Source organism: Prorops nasuta, unplaced genomic scaffold (genome assembly GCF_024137725.1).
Source record: "Prorops nasuta isolate Cenicafe-Biocafe unplaced genomic scaffold, Cenicafe_Pnas_1.2 PNAS00006, whole genome shotgun sequence".
NCBI classification, from domain to species: Eukaryota; Metazoa; Arthropoda; class Insecta; order Hymenoptera; family Bethylidae; genus Prorops; species Prorops nasuta.
In genome coordinates this window covers 2,911,939-2,927,519 of record NW_027116803.1, presented here as the reverse complement: position 1 = coordinate 2,927,519, position 15,581 = coordinate 2,911,939, and the positions used below count along the sequence as shown (strand labels likewise).

General features: G+C 33.3%; 5 protein-coding genes across 12 annotated transcripts; 3 read left to right on the top strand and 2 right to left on the bottom strand.

Annotated features, from left to right (window-relative positions):
• Positions 1-462: 462 nt before the first annotated feature.
• Positions 463-2,797, top strand: LOC136774077 (nuclear pore complex protein DDB_G0274915-like). 6 transcript variants are annotated; one of them, XM_066728161.1, is made up of 7 exons: positions 463-620; positions 692-713; positions 797-968; positions 1,043-1,129; positions 1,221-1,629; positions 1,690-1,782; positions 1,852-2,797. In XM_066728161.1, the coding sequence occupies exons 1-7, from the start codon at positions 542-544 to the stop codon at positions 2,784-2,786; spliced, it is 1,797 nt and encodes a 598-aa protein (XP_066584258.1). In that variant the 5' UTR covers positions 463-541; the 3' UTR covers positions 2,787-2,797. The 6 variants fall into 6 exon arrangements, with proteins under 6 accessions (XP_066584258.1, XP_066584255.1, XP_066584257.1 ...); XM_066728158.1 differs by having other exon boundaries at positions 1,690-2,797; XM_066728160.1 differs by having other exon boundaries at positions 1,221-1,782; positions 1,864-2,797.
• Positions 2,798-2,945: 148 nt separating this feature from the next.
• On the bottom strand, positions 2,946-4,499 carry LOC136774079 (serine/threonine-protein kinase RIO3-like). The gene is made up of 5 exons (XM_066728163.1): positions 4,275-4,499; positions 4,003-4,118; positions 3,671-3,852; positions 3,496-3,593; positions 2,946-3,429 (listed from the first exon to the last, which is right to left on the bottom strand). Exons 2-5 carry the CDS (start codon positions 4,095-4,097, stop codon positions 3,166-3,168), a joined length of 639 nt encoding a protein of 212 aa, XP_066584260.1. The 5' UTR covers positions 4,098-4,118; positions 4,275-4,499; the 3' UTR covers positions 2,946-3,165.
• Positions 4,500-4,917: 418 nt separating this feature from the next.
• Positions 4,918-13,694, top strand: Pi4KIIIalpha (phosphatidylinositol 4-kinase III alpha). 3 transcript variants are annotated; one of them, XR_010822715.1, is made up of 18 exons: positions 4,918-5,144; positions 5,544-5,937; positions 6,016-6,533; positions 6,595-6,910; positions 7,081-7,143; positions 7,552-7,806; positions 7,886-8,075; positions 8,142-8,352; positions 8,428-8,682; positions 8,765-10,759; positions 10,842-11,141; positions 11,211-11,498; positions 11,560-11,787; positions 11,865-12,211; positions 12,283-12,562; positions 12,634-12,694; positions 12,901-13,040; positions 13,123-13,262. XR_010822715.1 is itself a non-coding variant. In XM_066728155.1 (17 exons), the coding sequence occupies exons 1-17, from the start codon at positions 5,055-5,057 to the stop codon at positions 13,346-13,348; spliced, it is 6,363 nt and encodes a 2,120-aa protein (XP_066584252.1). In that variant the 5' UTR covers positions 4,918-5,054; the 3' UTR covers positions 13,349-13,694. The 3 variants fall into 3 exon arrangements, 2 of the variants coding, with proteins under 2 accessions (XP_066584252.1, XP_066584253.1); XM_066728155.1 differs by having other exon boundaries at positions 12,634-13,040; positions 13,123-13,694; XM_066728156.1 differs by lacking the exon at positions 7,081-7,143 and having other exon boundaries at positions 12,634-13,040; positions 13,123-13,693.
• Positions 13,695-13,741: 47 nt separating this feature from the next.
• LOC136774081 (uncharacterized) lies at positions 13,742-14,525 on the bottom strand. The gene is made up of 3 exons (XM_066728164.1): positions 14,326-14,525; positions 13,995-14,176; positions 13,742-13,906 (listed from the first exon to the last, which is right to left on the bottom strand). Exons 1-3 carry the CDS (start codon positions 14,392-14,394, stop codon positions 13,822-13,824), a joined length of 336 nt encoding a protein of 111 aa, XP_066584261.1. The 5' UTR covers positions 14,395-14,525; the 3' UTR covers positions 13,742-13,821.
• Positions 14,526-14,798: 273 nt separating this feature from the next.
• Positions 14,799-15,577, top strand: LOC136774414 (uncharacterized). Its single transcript, XM_066728692.1, has 2 exons — positions 14,799-15,248; positions 15,340-15,577. Exons 1-2 carry the CDS (start codon positions 15,011-15,013, stop codon positions 15,492-15,494), a joined length of 393 nt encoding a protein of 130 aa, XP_066584789.1. The 5' UTR covers positions 14,799-15,010; the 3' UTR covers positions 15,495-15,577.
• Positions 15,578-15,581: the final 4 nt, after the last annotated feature.

Sequence of the window (15,581 nt, the reverse complement as noted above, 5' to 3'; positions counted from 1 at the left end):
ATTTTAGAATTAGAACATTTCACCGCCTAATGTAATCATTATTTTCTTTAGGCCTGACAAAATGATATTTGGTAATTCAAGTAAACTTGACACAAATCTGCCAAATTCCGTAAATTTAACTTCGGAATCTTCAAATGCAGATAATGACACATCAACGGCAGAATGAAATCTTAAAATTATATAGGTATTACATCTAAATTTTATTACGCATAAAAAAATATATGCAAAATTACTGATAAATAAAAGTATTTGAAAAACTTGTATATATTTTCTTCACCTTCAATTTTTAATTCAATAATTGGTTTATTTTATTACGGTTTATAAAGTCAAGCCTATACATATATTCGCTTATGTTATAATGTTATTTTAGCATTAAAGTTGATTAAAGGCAGTCGGTAGTCGGCGCTGCAGTAACGCCAGTCAATAACTTCTATTTACTACCATTTACTACCCTATTTCTTGTCTCTGCACTCTGCATGTAATGTAACCTCTTTCATCTTTAATTTTAAACTATTGAAAACTTTTTAAGCTACACCTAAAAATGGTAGTATGTAAATACTATCAGCAAGGAAATTGTCGCTATGGACAATATTGTCAATACGAACATATAAATAATTTTGGTAAGTAAAACAACTAATTCTTTAAAATGATAATTTGGTTAAGGCTATCTAATATGATTGTTTATGTTTAGGAATTAGAAGACAAAGCTTAGCGTGAGTCTATTATTAATTTTTTCTGTAAACTTAAGAAATATTATAATTATTTTGGTTAAATAGAATTATAATTAATTTATTAGGCAAGTGGTAGCAGAAGATATTCACTTAGCTGAAAAAGGTGGGCAATGGCTGCTATCTTGTTATGCCCCATTAAAAGGGATTCCTTGTTTACCTGGTATGGAGGATTTATCACCTGAAGAAGTAAGATGGGAAATGTACCAAGCGCAAAAAAATAGAATGATTGACCAAGCAGTAGGTACAAATATATTTATCATTAAAAATTGTTTTATGGAGTTAGAACTTTGTTATTCTATTTTTTCTTTCAGAAAGCACAATATCAGCAATTGTGTCAAGATATGAGAACTCGATGGAATGCATTAAAAAATCCATCAGCAGATATGATAATAATGCTTGTAAATATTAACTTATTAGATATAGGTGTTGAGAAATTACACTAATAATATTACAAATAAGTAGGTAACCAATTTAATTTATTATTTCTAGGAAAAATTTGAAAACAGTGTATACACAAGTATGCAAAATTCAGGAAGTACTACGTCCTCGTCATTTACATTTGCCACACCACAATTAGGTCAACCCAGTAGTACATCTACACCTAATCTTTTTAGTAATCAAACCTTTGGTGGACAAGGCAATCCATTTGGTGGTACATTTACTTCAACAGCCAATGCATCTTCTGTATTTACAAGACAAAATAGCACTGCAGCATTTGGTGGAAAACCTATTCTAGGAAATAGCCTTTTTGGCAATATACCAGCTTCAAATTCAATTTTCGGCGCAACAAAAGCAGCAACTGGGTTTGGTGGAACACAGTCCTCATTTGGATCTGCACAAACTCAAAGTAATTCAGTATTTGGCGGTGTACCAACTCAATCAGCTTTTGGTCAAGCAGGTACATTCAACAATGCTTTTCCAAGTAGCATTTCAACTCAATCAAATACTATATTTGGAGGGTCAACTAGTCAATCAGGCAATTCGATATTTGGTGGAGCTAAAACATCGACGAGTAGCATATTTGGTGCTACAACAATATCTCCAAACTCAGGTACAGTATTTGGCAAATCATCCTCTGAAAATATATCCATAAATCCAGCATTTGCTACAAAAAATCCAGTTGCGTTTGGAGGTGGAGCAACGTTTGGAGGTGCACCAGCATTCGGCTCTAATACCACATCTTTATTTGGTGGTCAGGCAGCTTTTGGGAATACAGTTACAGGGAAGAATATTTTTGGCAACTCCAACACTTCAACAGCAGCTTTTGGTTCAGTCGTTCAATCTAGCAATACTTTTGGAACTGCAACATTACCGAATAGTACTTTTATTGCTTCTACTTCCGCTCCTACTAATACGTTTGGAACCGCAACATCAGTATTAAGTAGTACTTTTGGAACAGTGGCCCCTGTCACTAGTAATGCCTTTAGCACAGCAAATTCTGTTGCTAACAACGCTTTTGGTACTGCGGTTTCTGCTCAAACTTCAAATCTCTTCACCAACGCCCAGACCACTCAGTCTGCTCTAGGTTTCGGTACGTCATCATTCGACAATCCATCTTTCGGAGCTGTCACATCATCTGTTAGTACGCCATTTGTAACTTCTGCATCACAATTCGGTAACACGAGTTTGACAACACCACCCTTTTCACAATCGGTTTTTGGTACTGTCACATCTACCACTTTGCCATTTGGAACTGCCCCTACTACCGTAACTAGCAGTATTGTTAACGCTGCACCTCATTCAGTAATTAATTTTGGAGCGCCATTCTTTAGTACTGGAGCGACGACTTCTACCACAACCAATAGCAACCCGTTTGCATTAGCAACTACAAAAGCTACTTCACCATTTGAAAATGTAACGCAAAATGAGGCTTCTGAAGGATTTAGTCCATTTGGAAAATCTCCTTTTGTATCTATGTTATTTAAAGAAACAATCGACGATTCTGTCTATTCACTAGAAGGACAACTGACAGATGACGAAAAAGCTTCATACTTAGCTGATAAATTCATCCTTGGAAAAATTCCATTGAGACCTCCTACCAAAGATATTAGATAATCATACGACTAGCCCACCATAAGCAAATCAGCACCATTAATTGTTGTGATATGCCTCTTGTTATGAAAAAATTAACATGATGAAAGTATACAGCTCATGTTTACATAAACCTGGTATTCTTTATTTTGACAAATTTTATACATTATTATAGTTCATGTAATTTTGTAAATAAATTGCTGTTTTAATGTTTTTAAGGAGTTAAATTTATTTTTGTATGATGAGAGAATGTTTCTTTTTTTCAAAATAGCAAATTTAATATAATTAAAAACAGGTAAAAACAAAGTTTTTATCTTAGATTCATTTATTAATTAATGTTTTTTTGTAAGATTACTGTTTCAAGAAGCCAAATATTTAATGACTTTTTTGTACTAATTATTCATCATGGTTTATGTGGCTTGGCCTTTGGTTTTTGTTTTGAATATTGGGCGTGACTATGTTCACGTAAGCTGTTGAACACTTTGTTGTTTAACTTTACATCAAATCCTCCTGTATCTCCGGTATGAATTCCAGGAGGAAATTGCAATAGTCTGCAGGCATTTATTCTTGATGACATTAAAATATCATGTTTTGTAATAATTTTTGACCCATCATCAACTTTTTTATAGCCGCAGCGTGGTATAGATGCATATTCCTTCTCAACTTTCTGAAAAAAATTAAAAGTTTTATCCCTTACACATTTATCAGAGCTACAATTTTAAATCAAACTTACAACAAATCGATCAATATCTTGCTCATCTAAATCAATATCGGGTACTGGTAACTCTTTAGTTGAAGAATTTATTTTATAATTTGAATATGAGATATTCACTAAATAATAATATTAAATATCAATAATAATAATTAATATTTTCATTTATAAAAGAAAAGATAATGTTTCAATTTACCTTTTGCATCACCATTAACTATATTTTCTTCTCTTGTTATCATCAAATCATGTTGCCTGTCATATTGGTCTTGCAACATATATGCAATTGCTGCATCGCTGTCAGTATCTTTTAACTCTAGATTGTCCATTGTAATTTCTTCTTGGGAAATATCAAAATTTATTCCATTTTCTTGTACTTCCCTGTATTAACAAACATCTGCATAATCATTAAAGCAATAAAAGGTAAAGATCAGATCTCTTACTAAAATGATAGAAAGAAAACTTTTCACAAACTTTAATAAATTTATCAAAGCTGTGAAAGAGCTACTAAAGGTTTTTTTATTTTTATACCTTTCATGTAAGCTCTCTGCGAGCTGTTCTGATGTTATATCTAATAAGTTAACAGGCCCTTCAACAGCTTGAATTGTTCTCCAAGGAGATGTCATTTTGTAAATTACGATAATAATCTGAAAATATTTTCTCTAAAATTGTTATATTTAGCATACATGCAAGTTTTGCAACAAATAAAAACTTTGTGTTTATAATTAGGTACATCTATTAGCTTCTAAATTCTTAAAATTCGTCGGAATAAATATTTAGATATTTAAAATTAAGTGATATACCTTAAAGTTATAAGTAATAATAAATTAATAAAATAGGCTTTAGAAGACTAGCTCTGATTTTCAAATCCAATATCCGAAACCTCACTTGTGAATGTTACAAATTATTGCCTGCTATTTCATGTTTGCAAATTGCAGGTAATTTTGTAACCACATACAGATTACGGATTCCTGGTTCCTGATATCAGCAGAAACGATCGCTCTGGTTCTGGTCAGTTCTGTCTGGTTTGTGCTCCTGTCGTAATCTGAAAGCGCTGGTAGTAGTATGTACCGCCGTCTCAGTATCAGCGCCATCAATAGTCAGCACTCAGCAATGATCACCAGTCTCCTCAGCATACGCAGCATAGCACAGCACAGTAATCAAATGAAAAATAAGTATCTCGTCGTCGACCGTTTCAAATGATATATTTTTTGAAGCATGATACCCTTTATAATTTGCAAAAAGAAATGCTATTAGATATATTCATCATAGTCGCGAAAATAATCATGATTCATTTCATTTAGATGATCTTCATTTCGACTAAAAATTGTATTTAAATTTAAACTAAATTTTCGCTAGTTTCCACTGGTTTCCACCTGTCATTTGTTGCTTAAAGCCAGCGACTCAGCGAAAACTGCTGCTATGTCAGTACTGTCAGTGTGTCGTGTCGTCACCTAAATATACATACCTCCTATTGTTTGTAATTATGTACATATGTACGTCACGAAAACAACAAATACAACAATTATTACGAGACGGAATTCATAACCATCTTCTTACCACCCTGGTAACCAAGTCCCAAGATGGTGGCAGATGAGAAGTTGTTCTTCTCAAAGGCAGTTCAGCATTTAGCAAGGTGTCTTGCTGCTGTTAAACCTACGCCATGGGAAAAGGTAACGTTATTTAATAAGAAAATAAGTTTCTCTTTAATAACATTTATTTAAACATTTTTATGCCTCCTTTATTAAGTATTTGTACTCAACTGTCATAGCAAATAAGGTTACTAATCAGCTGACTTGTCATTTTTCAATGACATAATCCAAAGGACATTTTATGAATTGGCATAAAATTAATACCACTTTTTCAATATATTTCTTAGAAGATTATAATTGAAGATATCCGAATCATACACAGATTATATATCATATTGGAATATTTTTCAAAAAAGAGTTTTCTTGATTTAACATTTAAATGTGCTATATAATTGATGGTTACATTTAATTTAATTTAATTTATCATTTATCTAAATTTATCTTCATTAATGTTTTATATGATTTATGTTATGGTAACAGGTGACTCAACTATTTAAATTATGCCCACAAGAATCGGGTCAAGGGATATTTCGCTTGGATCAAAGGGGGCAAGATGCTACTATTGCATTGGGTATTTACTTCCTTGAATCTGGCTTGCAACATCGAGACCGGATTTTACCTTATTTGCTACGGCTATTACGAGGTCTTCCCAAAGCTGTTTGGTTAGATGAAATCAGGTGTTCCCTATCTGAACGTGTTCCTGTTGCTGAAAGATTTAGTTTTTCACTTAATACATTACTTACGGATGTGGCTACCAGATGTGAGCCAGCTAGAGAAGAAATAATTTCTACCCAAGTTGAAATATTAGCACTCTTAACAAATCTTATACGTGGATATAAGGAACAAAATGGTAATAGAGGAATACCAGGAAAATGTAGGTTTATATGTTTATTATTTTAGTAAAGTAAATAAAGAAAAGTATAACTATAATAATTTACTTTATTAATTTTAGTGACTTTGTGTAAATGTTTGGTACCAATTTTAATCGGATTAGCTAGGTCGATGGGACGGTTTGCTTGTACAGATCCACCTTTGCTATGTCGCATTTTTCCAAAACCAGAACCTCCAGTACCCTCGAGAAGAACAGAATTAACATTAAGTGCTGACAAGAAACATCATAGTTTCAACAATTTTAGACCAATTATTCCTAGATCATTGAGTGGCAATCTAAACTTTCATTCTGCTATTGATAATATATCATCTTCATTATTGACAGTAGACCATGAATTTTCCTCAAGCAAAAGGCCATCATTCCAATCTTTTCTATCAGTTCCGTATGATCCAACAACATATTTCTTCAGCAGATATGGATCCAGCTTTAATCAATTTCCACAGATGAGATGTAATGAAAGCCCAGAGAAGCGTATTGGTATGCAATTTAATGTGGTACATTTGCAGAGTGTACTGGCTTTGGCAAAAAAGCTGCTTACAAAAGAAATTCTTACTTTCCTTGACGAAGAAGCTCAGCAGGTACAATTCTAAAAATGATTCCAAAAATAGTATTGATAAGACTTAAACTTTATTTTTTTAGGTTTATAACTCGGGCCAAGTAATAATATTTCCATACAGAACGTTTAGTGAAACAATGAATCTAGTAATGGTAGCTCTTCTCAGAGAATTACTCCAAAACCAAAGAGATTTACCATTGCCATTTACCAGGGATGTCCAGGAATTTGTGAAGGGTTTATTTTTATCGGGTCAAACAGAACTGCAATCGAGACAGCACGATGCAAGCGAACGAGAAGATATGGACACTAATTTTCGAACAGTGAATCGTTTTAAAGTGAATGTTATGGCTAATTCTGCTTGCGTGGATTTGTTGGTGTGGGCGATTGGCGATGAAACTGGTAATTTAATAATTGTATTGATATAAATTCATAAAATCGTACAATATTTTTGGTATAATCAGATTGTTTTTCATAATTTAATACACGATCCAATTTATTTATGCATTACCTGGATGAGCTAAATCTTGAAAAACTTTTTTCGGAATAAAAAATTGATCGTATTTTTACAGCGACCGAGGAGTATGACTTGTCTGCACTGTTTGCGGACATCAGTTCCATGCTGATTGGCGAGGGTATTTTATTTGCCCCTGTGATATTTTCTAGTTTTTCTCCTAGCAAATCAATAACTTTTCGTGGACTAACTAACACAAATATCCATTTTAATTTAGAATTATTATGGTGTGGAACTTCTATTTTGCAGCAGTTGCTTTTATCATATATACATAAACGCTTAACTTATCACTCAGAGAAAAATATTAGTATTTTTTAAGAAAAAGATTTTGCTTTGCTTAAAAAATTGTCTAAGATATTATTGTCGTGTCGTGAATTTCTATGCTTTTATTTTCAATCCAACCAATTATTATAAGAATATATAAGATGGATTTGAATGTTGAGTTAATACCCAAAATTTTACAGCTACTAATATTTTTATTATTTCATGTTTTTCGTGTCTATTGTAACTCTTTTTCTTATGCTTATAGGAGCAGATAGCTTGTGTGGACGGTTAGTGGAAAAAATTAATTCTAATCATGGACCAAAGTTGGTACTAGCTCATATGCCATTGTTAATGGTATGTTTGGAAGGTTTAGGGAAGCTAGCACAGAAATTTCCAAATATAGCTAGTACATCGATTTATTATCTTCGCGACTTTTTGGTTGTACCATCGCCCATTCTTTTAAAATTGTACCGTTATCAGAATGAACGATTTTCAAAGGATCATCCATTTAAAGTTACTGGTAAATATAATAAATAAAAAGGTTAAATTTCATTTATTAATTGAATGTATGTATTAATTGATATTAATATAATCTCTAGTACAAGGGAAAGAATTACACGATACTAAAACAACGCTGACTGTTCAATCCGCATTTGAAAAATTACGTGATGCAGCAATTGGTAATCTTTGCATTGCATTAGAAGCTGCACATTCTGTAAACCCCGACTGTATACCGGCATTGGTTGCCAGTGTGTCGAATAGACTATTTGCTGCAGACATTTCTGATGGGTATGAATTTTATTAAACTGGTAAGGAACGTATGGAACTAGAAAACAAGACATTTTTTAATTTCAGAGAAAATGAAGAAAAGATAAATAATGAATTGATAGCGAAGAATATAGTAATTATGTTGGGTCATGTGGCTGTTGCATTAAAAGATACGCCAAAGACTATGCAAAAAATATTTCCATTTTTCCAACAGCGTTTTTGCCGTACTCCAAGTGACTTAGACTTTCTTATTGTTGATCAACTTGGTTGTATGATTATTGCCAAATGCGATTCAGAGGTTGTTCCCATCCGTATTATAATACAATTCTTGTCTAACCATTTTTAATAATAATCCAAAGCATCCATTACACAGATATACGAGGGAATTATGCAAATGTTTTCCATGTCACTTGGTTCAAGTAGTGCTACATATGCAGCAAATGATGATAGAAAGCAATACAGTCATGTTTCTGAAGCAGTGACAAATGCATTGGCAAATATCACCGCAAATCTCAATGGTGAAGCAGAATTGGACGAGCTTCTTCTTCGTTTACTAGGATTATTTGTTCAGCTAGGTTTGGAGGGAAAAAGAGCCAGTGAAAAAATTCCAAATAATATTGCTGCATCGGTAATCATTCATTATACGTAAAATAATCAATATTTAGAAACAATTTTAATAGTAATAATAATAAAGTTTTTACATATTATAGAAAGCAGCGAGTAGTGCTGGAAATTTGGGAGTACTAATACCAGTAATTGCTATTTTGGTACGTCGTTTACCGCCCATACGACATCCTCAAAAGAAATTATTAAAGCTCTTTAAAGATTTTTGGCTTTATTGCGTTGTAATGGGATTTGCATCTGAGCAAGCATCTCGACTGTGGCCTGTTGCATGGTACGAAGGTGTAAAAGAAATAGCTGTAAAATCTCCTTATTTGACATCTCAGACTAGCGCGTCGATAGAAATGCGAGAACTTCAATATACTTCAGCTGTCCGTAATGACAGTGTTTCTTTAAATGAACTGCAAGAATTACGTAGCCAAATACTAAAGCTAAGCAGCCGTTCGAATGACATATCTGCTTATGTAACCAAGTTGCAATTTGCACAATGTACTTATCTATTATCCGTGTATTGGTTGGAAACTTTGAGAGTGGCCAATAGTCCAGAACCAAGTTTGCAGCCAATAATGGAATATTTATGCGATACCGATCAAAAGGATAAAATGGGTATGTGGCAGTGCATGAGCTGTGTTGCTGATTCAGTTTTTGTGAAATTTAAAGATGTGATGCAAAAGAAGCCCAAAGACGAGCAGCGCGAAAAAGAGCTGGAGAATCATGCACAATTTTTACTGGTTAATTTTAATCACATACATAAAAAGATCAGGCGAGTAGCGGATAAGTATCTCAGTGCCCTAGTAGAAGCTTTTCCGCATTTATTGTGGAACTGTAAAGTACTTTGGAGCATGTTGGAAATTTTACAAATTCTTGCATTTTCATTGCAAATTGATCCTAATGAAGAAACACCAACGTTAGAAGTACCAGGAACTCCTTATAAAATTGAACTAATGGATACCCTAGAGGCAAGAGAAACTATTCTAAAAGATTTTACTGCTCGATGCAAAGGTATAGTGCAGGAAGCCATGAAATGGGCTCCTCAAGCTACGAGATCTCATTTACAGGAATACATAAATCATATTCTAACAACCGGTATGTGGCACCATAAGAGTATATGTGTGGCCATAGATTCTTTGTTTGAGGTAGTAGATTCAACCACACCTTCCTCGTCTATTCCACAAAACACAAATTCGTTGGACAAACGACCACGTGGCGCAAAAAATGCGACTTCTTGGTTCTTGTCATTGATGACAAGACGCGCTTGGCACGCTGGCGAAGTGGCTGGAATGCTTGATCTTGCATGCACCGAATCTCCAACATCGGAAGATGTTGTTGAGAAAAGTAAGGATAAAGTTGTCGATAGATTGATCGATGCCGTTTGGAAGGCTTGCCGTAATAACGCCAATAAGGAACACCGAAGCGCTCTTTGGCGTGCTACTGCATTACTCGTGTCAACACCTGGAATTCATAGACGATTGTTACATACAGTAGCTTGCTCGCAGGTCGAGCTATTCACTAACGAAGTGATGACAACGGCAGTAGAATGCTGGCAATGGATTTTTACAGTGAGACCTGACTTAAAGCTGCGTTTTCTTCAAGAAATGTTGGTAGCTTGGCAATATACGGTTGACAAAAAAATGGGTATCTTCTCTCTGGACGAAGAACAAGTTAGCCCATTGGCAGTCTATGAGGACTGTAAATTGGAACCAAATCCACCACAAGTTAAGCCACACGACATTTGGGTATCTTTTATAGTAGAGTTGATTGAAACAGCAAAGTATAACTGTCAGGAAACGATTGACATGATTGTTATGCTACTCCATCGTTCTTTGTCCATGACAGTTGGAACTTTTGGAGAGGAGCATGGGATAAATCGTCATATTGCTGCTGTAGGAGTTCGTTTCAAGCTTCTATCGTGTGGCCTGCTTTTACTTCAGGGTGATGTATTGCCAAAATCTTTAAACAAGAATGTTCTGCGAGAACGAATTTATTGTAATTGTTTGGATTACTTTTGTCGTGATAGACAAGTACCCACGCAAGAGGCTGATCAGCTTCGGGAGGATTTAGTAACTTTAATCAGATTTTGGCAAGTAAGTTTTCTGTGCTCTATGGTATATTAAATATTCTGAGATAATATTATTTTTGAATGAATAGCTAAAGGACTTATTGTAGGTAATGCGTAGTGAAAAGAAATACTTAATGATGTCAGGAACCGATGGCGATTTTGAAATGATACCACCGCAAATATGTACTTCTACTCTTGCACCCTCTGATACTTCTTCCACAATGGAATTTTCCAAAGGGACCATTGCGTGGATTAACACTGTACCTTTATCTACCAGTACTAATACTTTAAGTAAAAGGAGTAATCGTAGTAAGCGTGTGGTCAATTCAAACGTCCTTGTGAAAGATTATATCAGAAAACGAAATCTCATTCTTGAGTTACTTGCAGTGGAGATAGAAATGCTTTTGGTAAATTTTAAATATAGCTGCATTATTCTTTAAAAACTATTGAATACTTTAAGTTTAATGTTTATTCAGGTATGGCATAATCCCAGTGCAAGACCAGAGCTTGCACTGCTTGGAGAAGCTAATATAGCTGAATGGCGTGCAAAAGCGATGAACGACAAATGGCGAGAATATACGAGATTAGCATGGGAAATAAGTCCAACTCTTGCGGTATTTTTACCAATTCGTTTGAAAAACTCCAATATTATTATTAAAGAGATTTGTGGATTGGTTCGTCTTAAGCCGGTTCCGGTGATGCACGTATCTGAGGCACTGCAGTACTTAGTTACCACAGACACATTGCTTAATGACATACCCGAGGTAATTATTTAAAAAAACTTTGTAGCTGAGGTTCATTATTACAGCATTTGTTTTATTTTAGCTGGTATATATGTTAGTTTGGGCAAGAGTATCCCCTATTCAAGCATTGGCATTTTTTTCACGCCAATTCCCACATCATCCTATTTCTGCTCAGTATGCTGTACGAGCTCTAGATAGTTATCCTGCGGATGCAGTACTTTTCTATATACCACAGCTTGTGCAGGCAGTTCGACATGATACTATGGGTTACGTTATTGAATTTATTAAAAAAATTGCAAAGAGGTCGCAAGTATGTATTATAATTCGACTATACTGTATTTTTTATCAGAGAAAATTTTGTTTAATTTGGTAAAATATGTAATTCAGGTAGTAGCTCATCAACTGATATGGAATATGCATACAAATATGTTTATGGATGAAGAAAAGCAAGTAAAAGACACTGTTCTGTATGACATTCTGGATTCATTGGTTAAAAGCATTTTGAGTTCTTTATCAGGCCCGGCAAAACAATTTTACGAAAGAGAATTTGACTTTTTCGAAAAGATTACCAACATATCAGGAGAAATTAGACCTTATCCAAAAGGTCCAGAGCGTAAAGCAGCATGTCTAAATGCACTGTCAAAAATTAAAGTTCAGCCTGGATGCTATTTACCATCCAATCCTGAAGCAATGGTTATTGATATAGATTACCAAAGTGGCACCCCTATGCAAAGGTAATTCAAACATAACAATATTTTAATTTGATGTTAATATTAACATTTACATTTACATTTTTTACATACAGTGCTGCTAAAGCTCCATTCTTAGCACGTTTTAAAGTACAAAAATATGGAATCAGTGAATTGGAAAATATCGCATTAGATGTATCAACTAATGGAAAAGATGAAACTAATAAAACTAAACGTAAAGAAGCGACGTGGCAAGCTGCTATATTCAAAGTTGGCGATGACGTAAGGCAGGATATGCTTGCCTTGCAAGTAATTAGCATCTTCAAAAATATATTTGAGCAAGCAGGATTAAATTTATTCTTATTCCCGTATAGAGTAGTAGCTACTGCTCCAGGGGTAAGTTTATAGCAAATTACTAATCATATGAATCTTGTAAATGTACTTTTTAACATATTTTTTGCTATTAGTGTGGCGTTATAGAATGTGTACCAGATGCTAAGTCAAGAGATCAACTTGGTCGCACAAAAGGTATCGATATGTATGAATATTTTAAAACAGAACATGGTGATGAAAGCACCAAAGAATTTAAAACTGTTCGTCGAAATTTTGTTAAATCTATGGCTGCATATAGCGTTATAACATATTTATTACAAATCAAAGATAGGCATAATGGAAACATTATGATAGATAACGAAGGTCATATCATACATATTGATTTTGGCTTTATGTTTGAGAGTTCTCCCGGTGGAAATTTAGGCTTCGAGCCTGATATTAAACTTACCGACGAAATGGTACTAGTAATGGGAGGTAGAATGGAGGCTGCACCATTTAGATGGTTTATGGAATTATGTGTACAAGCATTCTTGGCAGTAAGGTAATGAAATTTGTTTAACTAAAAGATTTTATGTCAAATGAAAGTGATCTAAGAAGAATAATGATTTATTTTACCATTTCAGGCCATATCAAGAGGCAATTATCTCCTTAGTGTCTCTCATGCTTGATACTGGTTTACCGTGTTTCCGTGGTCAAACTATCAAGCTTTTACGTAGTAGATTTGTGCCAACAGCTACTGACCGTGAAGCAGCAGCCTTTATGCTTACCGTAATTCGGAACAGCTACCTCAATTTCAGAACAAAAACATACGACATGATACAGTATTATCAAAATCAAATTCCTTATTAACTTATTATTCAAGAGGCTTCCTCTATAGTCAATAGTTTTAACTACAGGAATTATTTTTCTTGTAAAATTCGTTAATTTAATTGAATAATTATGTTTTAATTGTTATACATGGCTGATTGCTTTTGAAAAATCTAAAAAATATATATGTATTGATATATAGTATACTATACATGTGCATCATGATTCCTTTATTGGGAAAGAAAAGGATATATCTGTAATATTATGTAAGTGTATTTAAAATTGTATCATAGTTTACTGGTATGTGTTGAGTATGTATGTAGAAAAACATTCCTTCAGTCATTATTTTATGCATTGTTAATTGTTAAATATTAAATTAATAAAAGAGATTAATTTTATGAAAATTGTGATGATCTATTGTTTCAATAGACTTACTAGAATCTACAAATATTTTATTATACTTATACATATATATATATATATATATATATAACATTTACTACAAATTTAATTAATTATTTTTTCTCATAAGTTACATGACCATACATTAATTGTTTAGTTACAGGATATTCTGCATTTTTCTTAGGCTCTTGCTTTTTACTATAAATAAATTAAATTTATTGGTACATATAGGCTTACATTTTAAACAACATTATTTCAAATAGAAATTTTCTATTTGAATACTTACCCATCTCCAAGTAATAAAGCTTTAGTGTCCCCTATTACAACAATTGGACGAATGTCACGTCTAGTATCTCTTACATGGTAAGCTATTTTGCTAAGTTTATGATTTGGGCCTGATGGAAGATTTGGTAAAGGCTGAGTACGTGCAGCAATTTCTTTAGGCCATCGTGGTTCATTTGGTGGTCTCTGTTTGATATAAAAAACAAAATTAATTACATCAATTAGAGCATATTATTCTACGAGTGTGCAAGTTTATGTATGAAAATATTTTGTAGAAAATTAACAAGACCTTATGTAATAATAACAAACTTTGCAAATAATGAAGTTTTACATACTCCTAATAGAAACTCATAAACAGCTCTCATTATAGGGCCACTCGACACTCTAGTTACTTTCCCCGACATGTTAAATTTATTTGTAATTAGTAAATAATACTTATTACAGAACGAATGATAATTAAAGGAATGGAGAGGTAAATTCTTAAAGAGCAAACAATTGAGGTTATGTTTTTGCTGTTTACCTCGACTTTACGTCATTTACGCAAAACGCGCCAAATATAAACGCAAAGATATTTACAAGTAGAAACAAACGCTATATCCCACTAACGAAATAATATGTAATATAACTGCAAAATTACATTTTCAGGGCAGTATTGTCCTTATTTATAAATAAACGATCAATACATTAATAACAAAGAGTCGAAAGTTCGGTGTATGTATGTATACCAATCAATTTTTACTGCGATATATATCGTATCGCATTACTTGATTTAAGTCTCATTAAAAAAAAAAAAAAAAAAAAAAATAAACAAAATTTATCTAATTTACAGTTTATACCTCTATGAAGTTTTCTAGTTAACAATTAAATTATTCAAGTATTAAAATATGGTTAAAATTAAATTGTAAAAAAAAAACGTTATTTTTCAATTAAACCAAATTTTAGCAAATTAAAGTCAGTAGTTTGGTATTTTGGTGATTATTACAGAAAGATCCTTGAGCAGATAAATACTTATTGAAAAACATGTTTGATTCATTGTCAAAGTCCATAGCATGCATCCTCAGCGATATTGAGACCAGTTTATGCCTTCCAATAATATTGATAATAATTATTTCCTTTGGGCAATTAATTTATGGACATTTCTCCAACATTGGATCTACGGTATGTCAAGCCATTAAGGACAGGCCCCAGACAGTCCAGGGGATATTGAAAAATGTTGTAAGAAATGATACCAATAATTCTTTCTTGAAGAAAATCAAAGGTCCTTTTATCATTTGTGCTTATAATTGATCTCTGGTTAAAACAGCATCTAGATGTACAAAATTCAATAATATAATTACCGTTCCTTTCAGATATGCTGATGAGATTGATTTTTGGAGACTCCACAGACTCCACTAGGTCTTGCACCCCACAAGATGGAAATTCGTGCCATTCCCGTTACGTCAAAGAGAAACGGCCAAAATGTGAGACTAACGAGTGGGAATATTTTGATTGTGATTACGAATGAATAAACATAAAAAGAAGTGTAGAATCGAGGAGTGAAACTTTGAAGACGTTGAAGAGGATGCAGCTATGGCTTTTATACCTATCACAA

What these genes read in the sequence shown, in the direction of transcription:
- Pi4KIIIalpha (XM_066728155.1), top strand. Translation starts at nt 5,055, where the DNA reads ATGGTGGCAGATGAGAAGTTGTTCTTCTCAAAGGCAGTTCAGCATTTA. An exon ending in AACCTACGCCATGGGAAAAG is followed by an intron (nt 5,145 to 5,543) that starts GTAACGTTATTT and finishes TTATGGTAACAG; the next exon opens with GTGACTCAACTATTTAAATT. An exon ending in TCATCCATTTAAAGTTACTG is followed by an intron (nt 7,807 to 7,885) that starts GTAAATATAATA and finishes TATAATCTCTAG; the next exon opens with TACAAGGGAAAGAATTACAC.
- LOC136774414 (XM_066728692.1), top strand. Translation starts at nt 15,011, where the DNA reads ATGTTTGATTCATTGTCAAAGTCCATAGCATGCATCCTCAGCGATATT. An exon ending in TTTCTTGAAGAAAATCAAAG is followed by an intron (nt 15,249 to 15,339) that starts GTCCTTTTATCA and finishes CGTTCCTTTCAG; the next exon opens with ATATGCTGATGAGATTGATT.
- LOC136774077 (XM_066728157.1), top strand. Translation starts at nt 542, where the DNA reads ATGGTAGTATGTAAATACTATCAGCAAGGAAATTGTCGCTATGGACAA. An exon ending in CGAACATATAAATAATTTTG is followed by an intron (nt 621 to 691) that starts GTAAGTAAAACA and finishes GTTTATGTTTAG; the next exon opens with GAATTAGAAGACAAAGCTTA. An exon ending in CAGATATGATAATAATGCTT is followed by an intron (nt 1,130 to 1,220) that starts GTAAATATTAAC and finishes TATTATTTCTAG; the next exon opens with GAAAAATTTGAAAACAGTGT.
- LOC136774081 (XM_066728164.1), bottom strand. Translation starts at nt 14,394, where the DNA reads ATGTCGGGGAAAGTAACTAGAGTGTCGAGTGGCCCTATAATGAGAGCT. An exon ending in TTTATGAGTTTCTATTAGGA is followed by an intron (nt 14,177 to 14,325) that starts GTATGTAAAACT and finishes TATATCAAACAG; the next exon opens with AGACCACCAAATGAACCACG. An exon ending in GCTTTATTACTTGGAGATGG is followed by an intron (nt 13,907 to 13,994) that starts GTAAGTATTCAA and finishes ATTTATTTATAG; the next exon opens with TAAAAAGCAAGAGCCTAAGA.
- LOC136774079 (XM_066728163.1), bottom strand. Translation starts at nt 4,097, where the DNA reads ATGACATCTCCTTGGAGAACAATTCAAGCTGTTGAAGGGCCTGTTAAC. An exon ending in GCAGAGAGCTTACATGAAAG is followed by an intron (nt 3,853 to 4,002) that starts GTATAAAAATAA and finishes TTGTTAATACAG; the next exon opens with GGAAGTACAAGAAAATGGAA. An exon ending in AGTTAATGGTGATGCAAAAG is followed by an intron (nt 3,594 to 3,670) that starts GTAAATTGAAAC and finishes ATTATTATTTAG; the next exon opens with TGAATATCTCATATTCAAAT.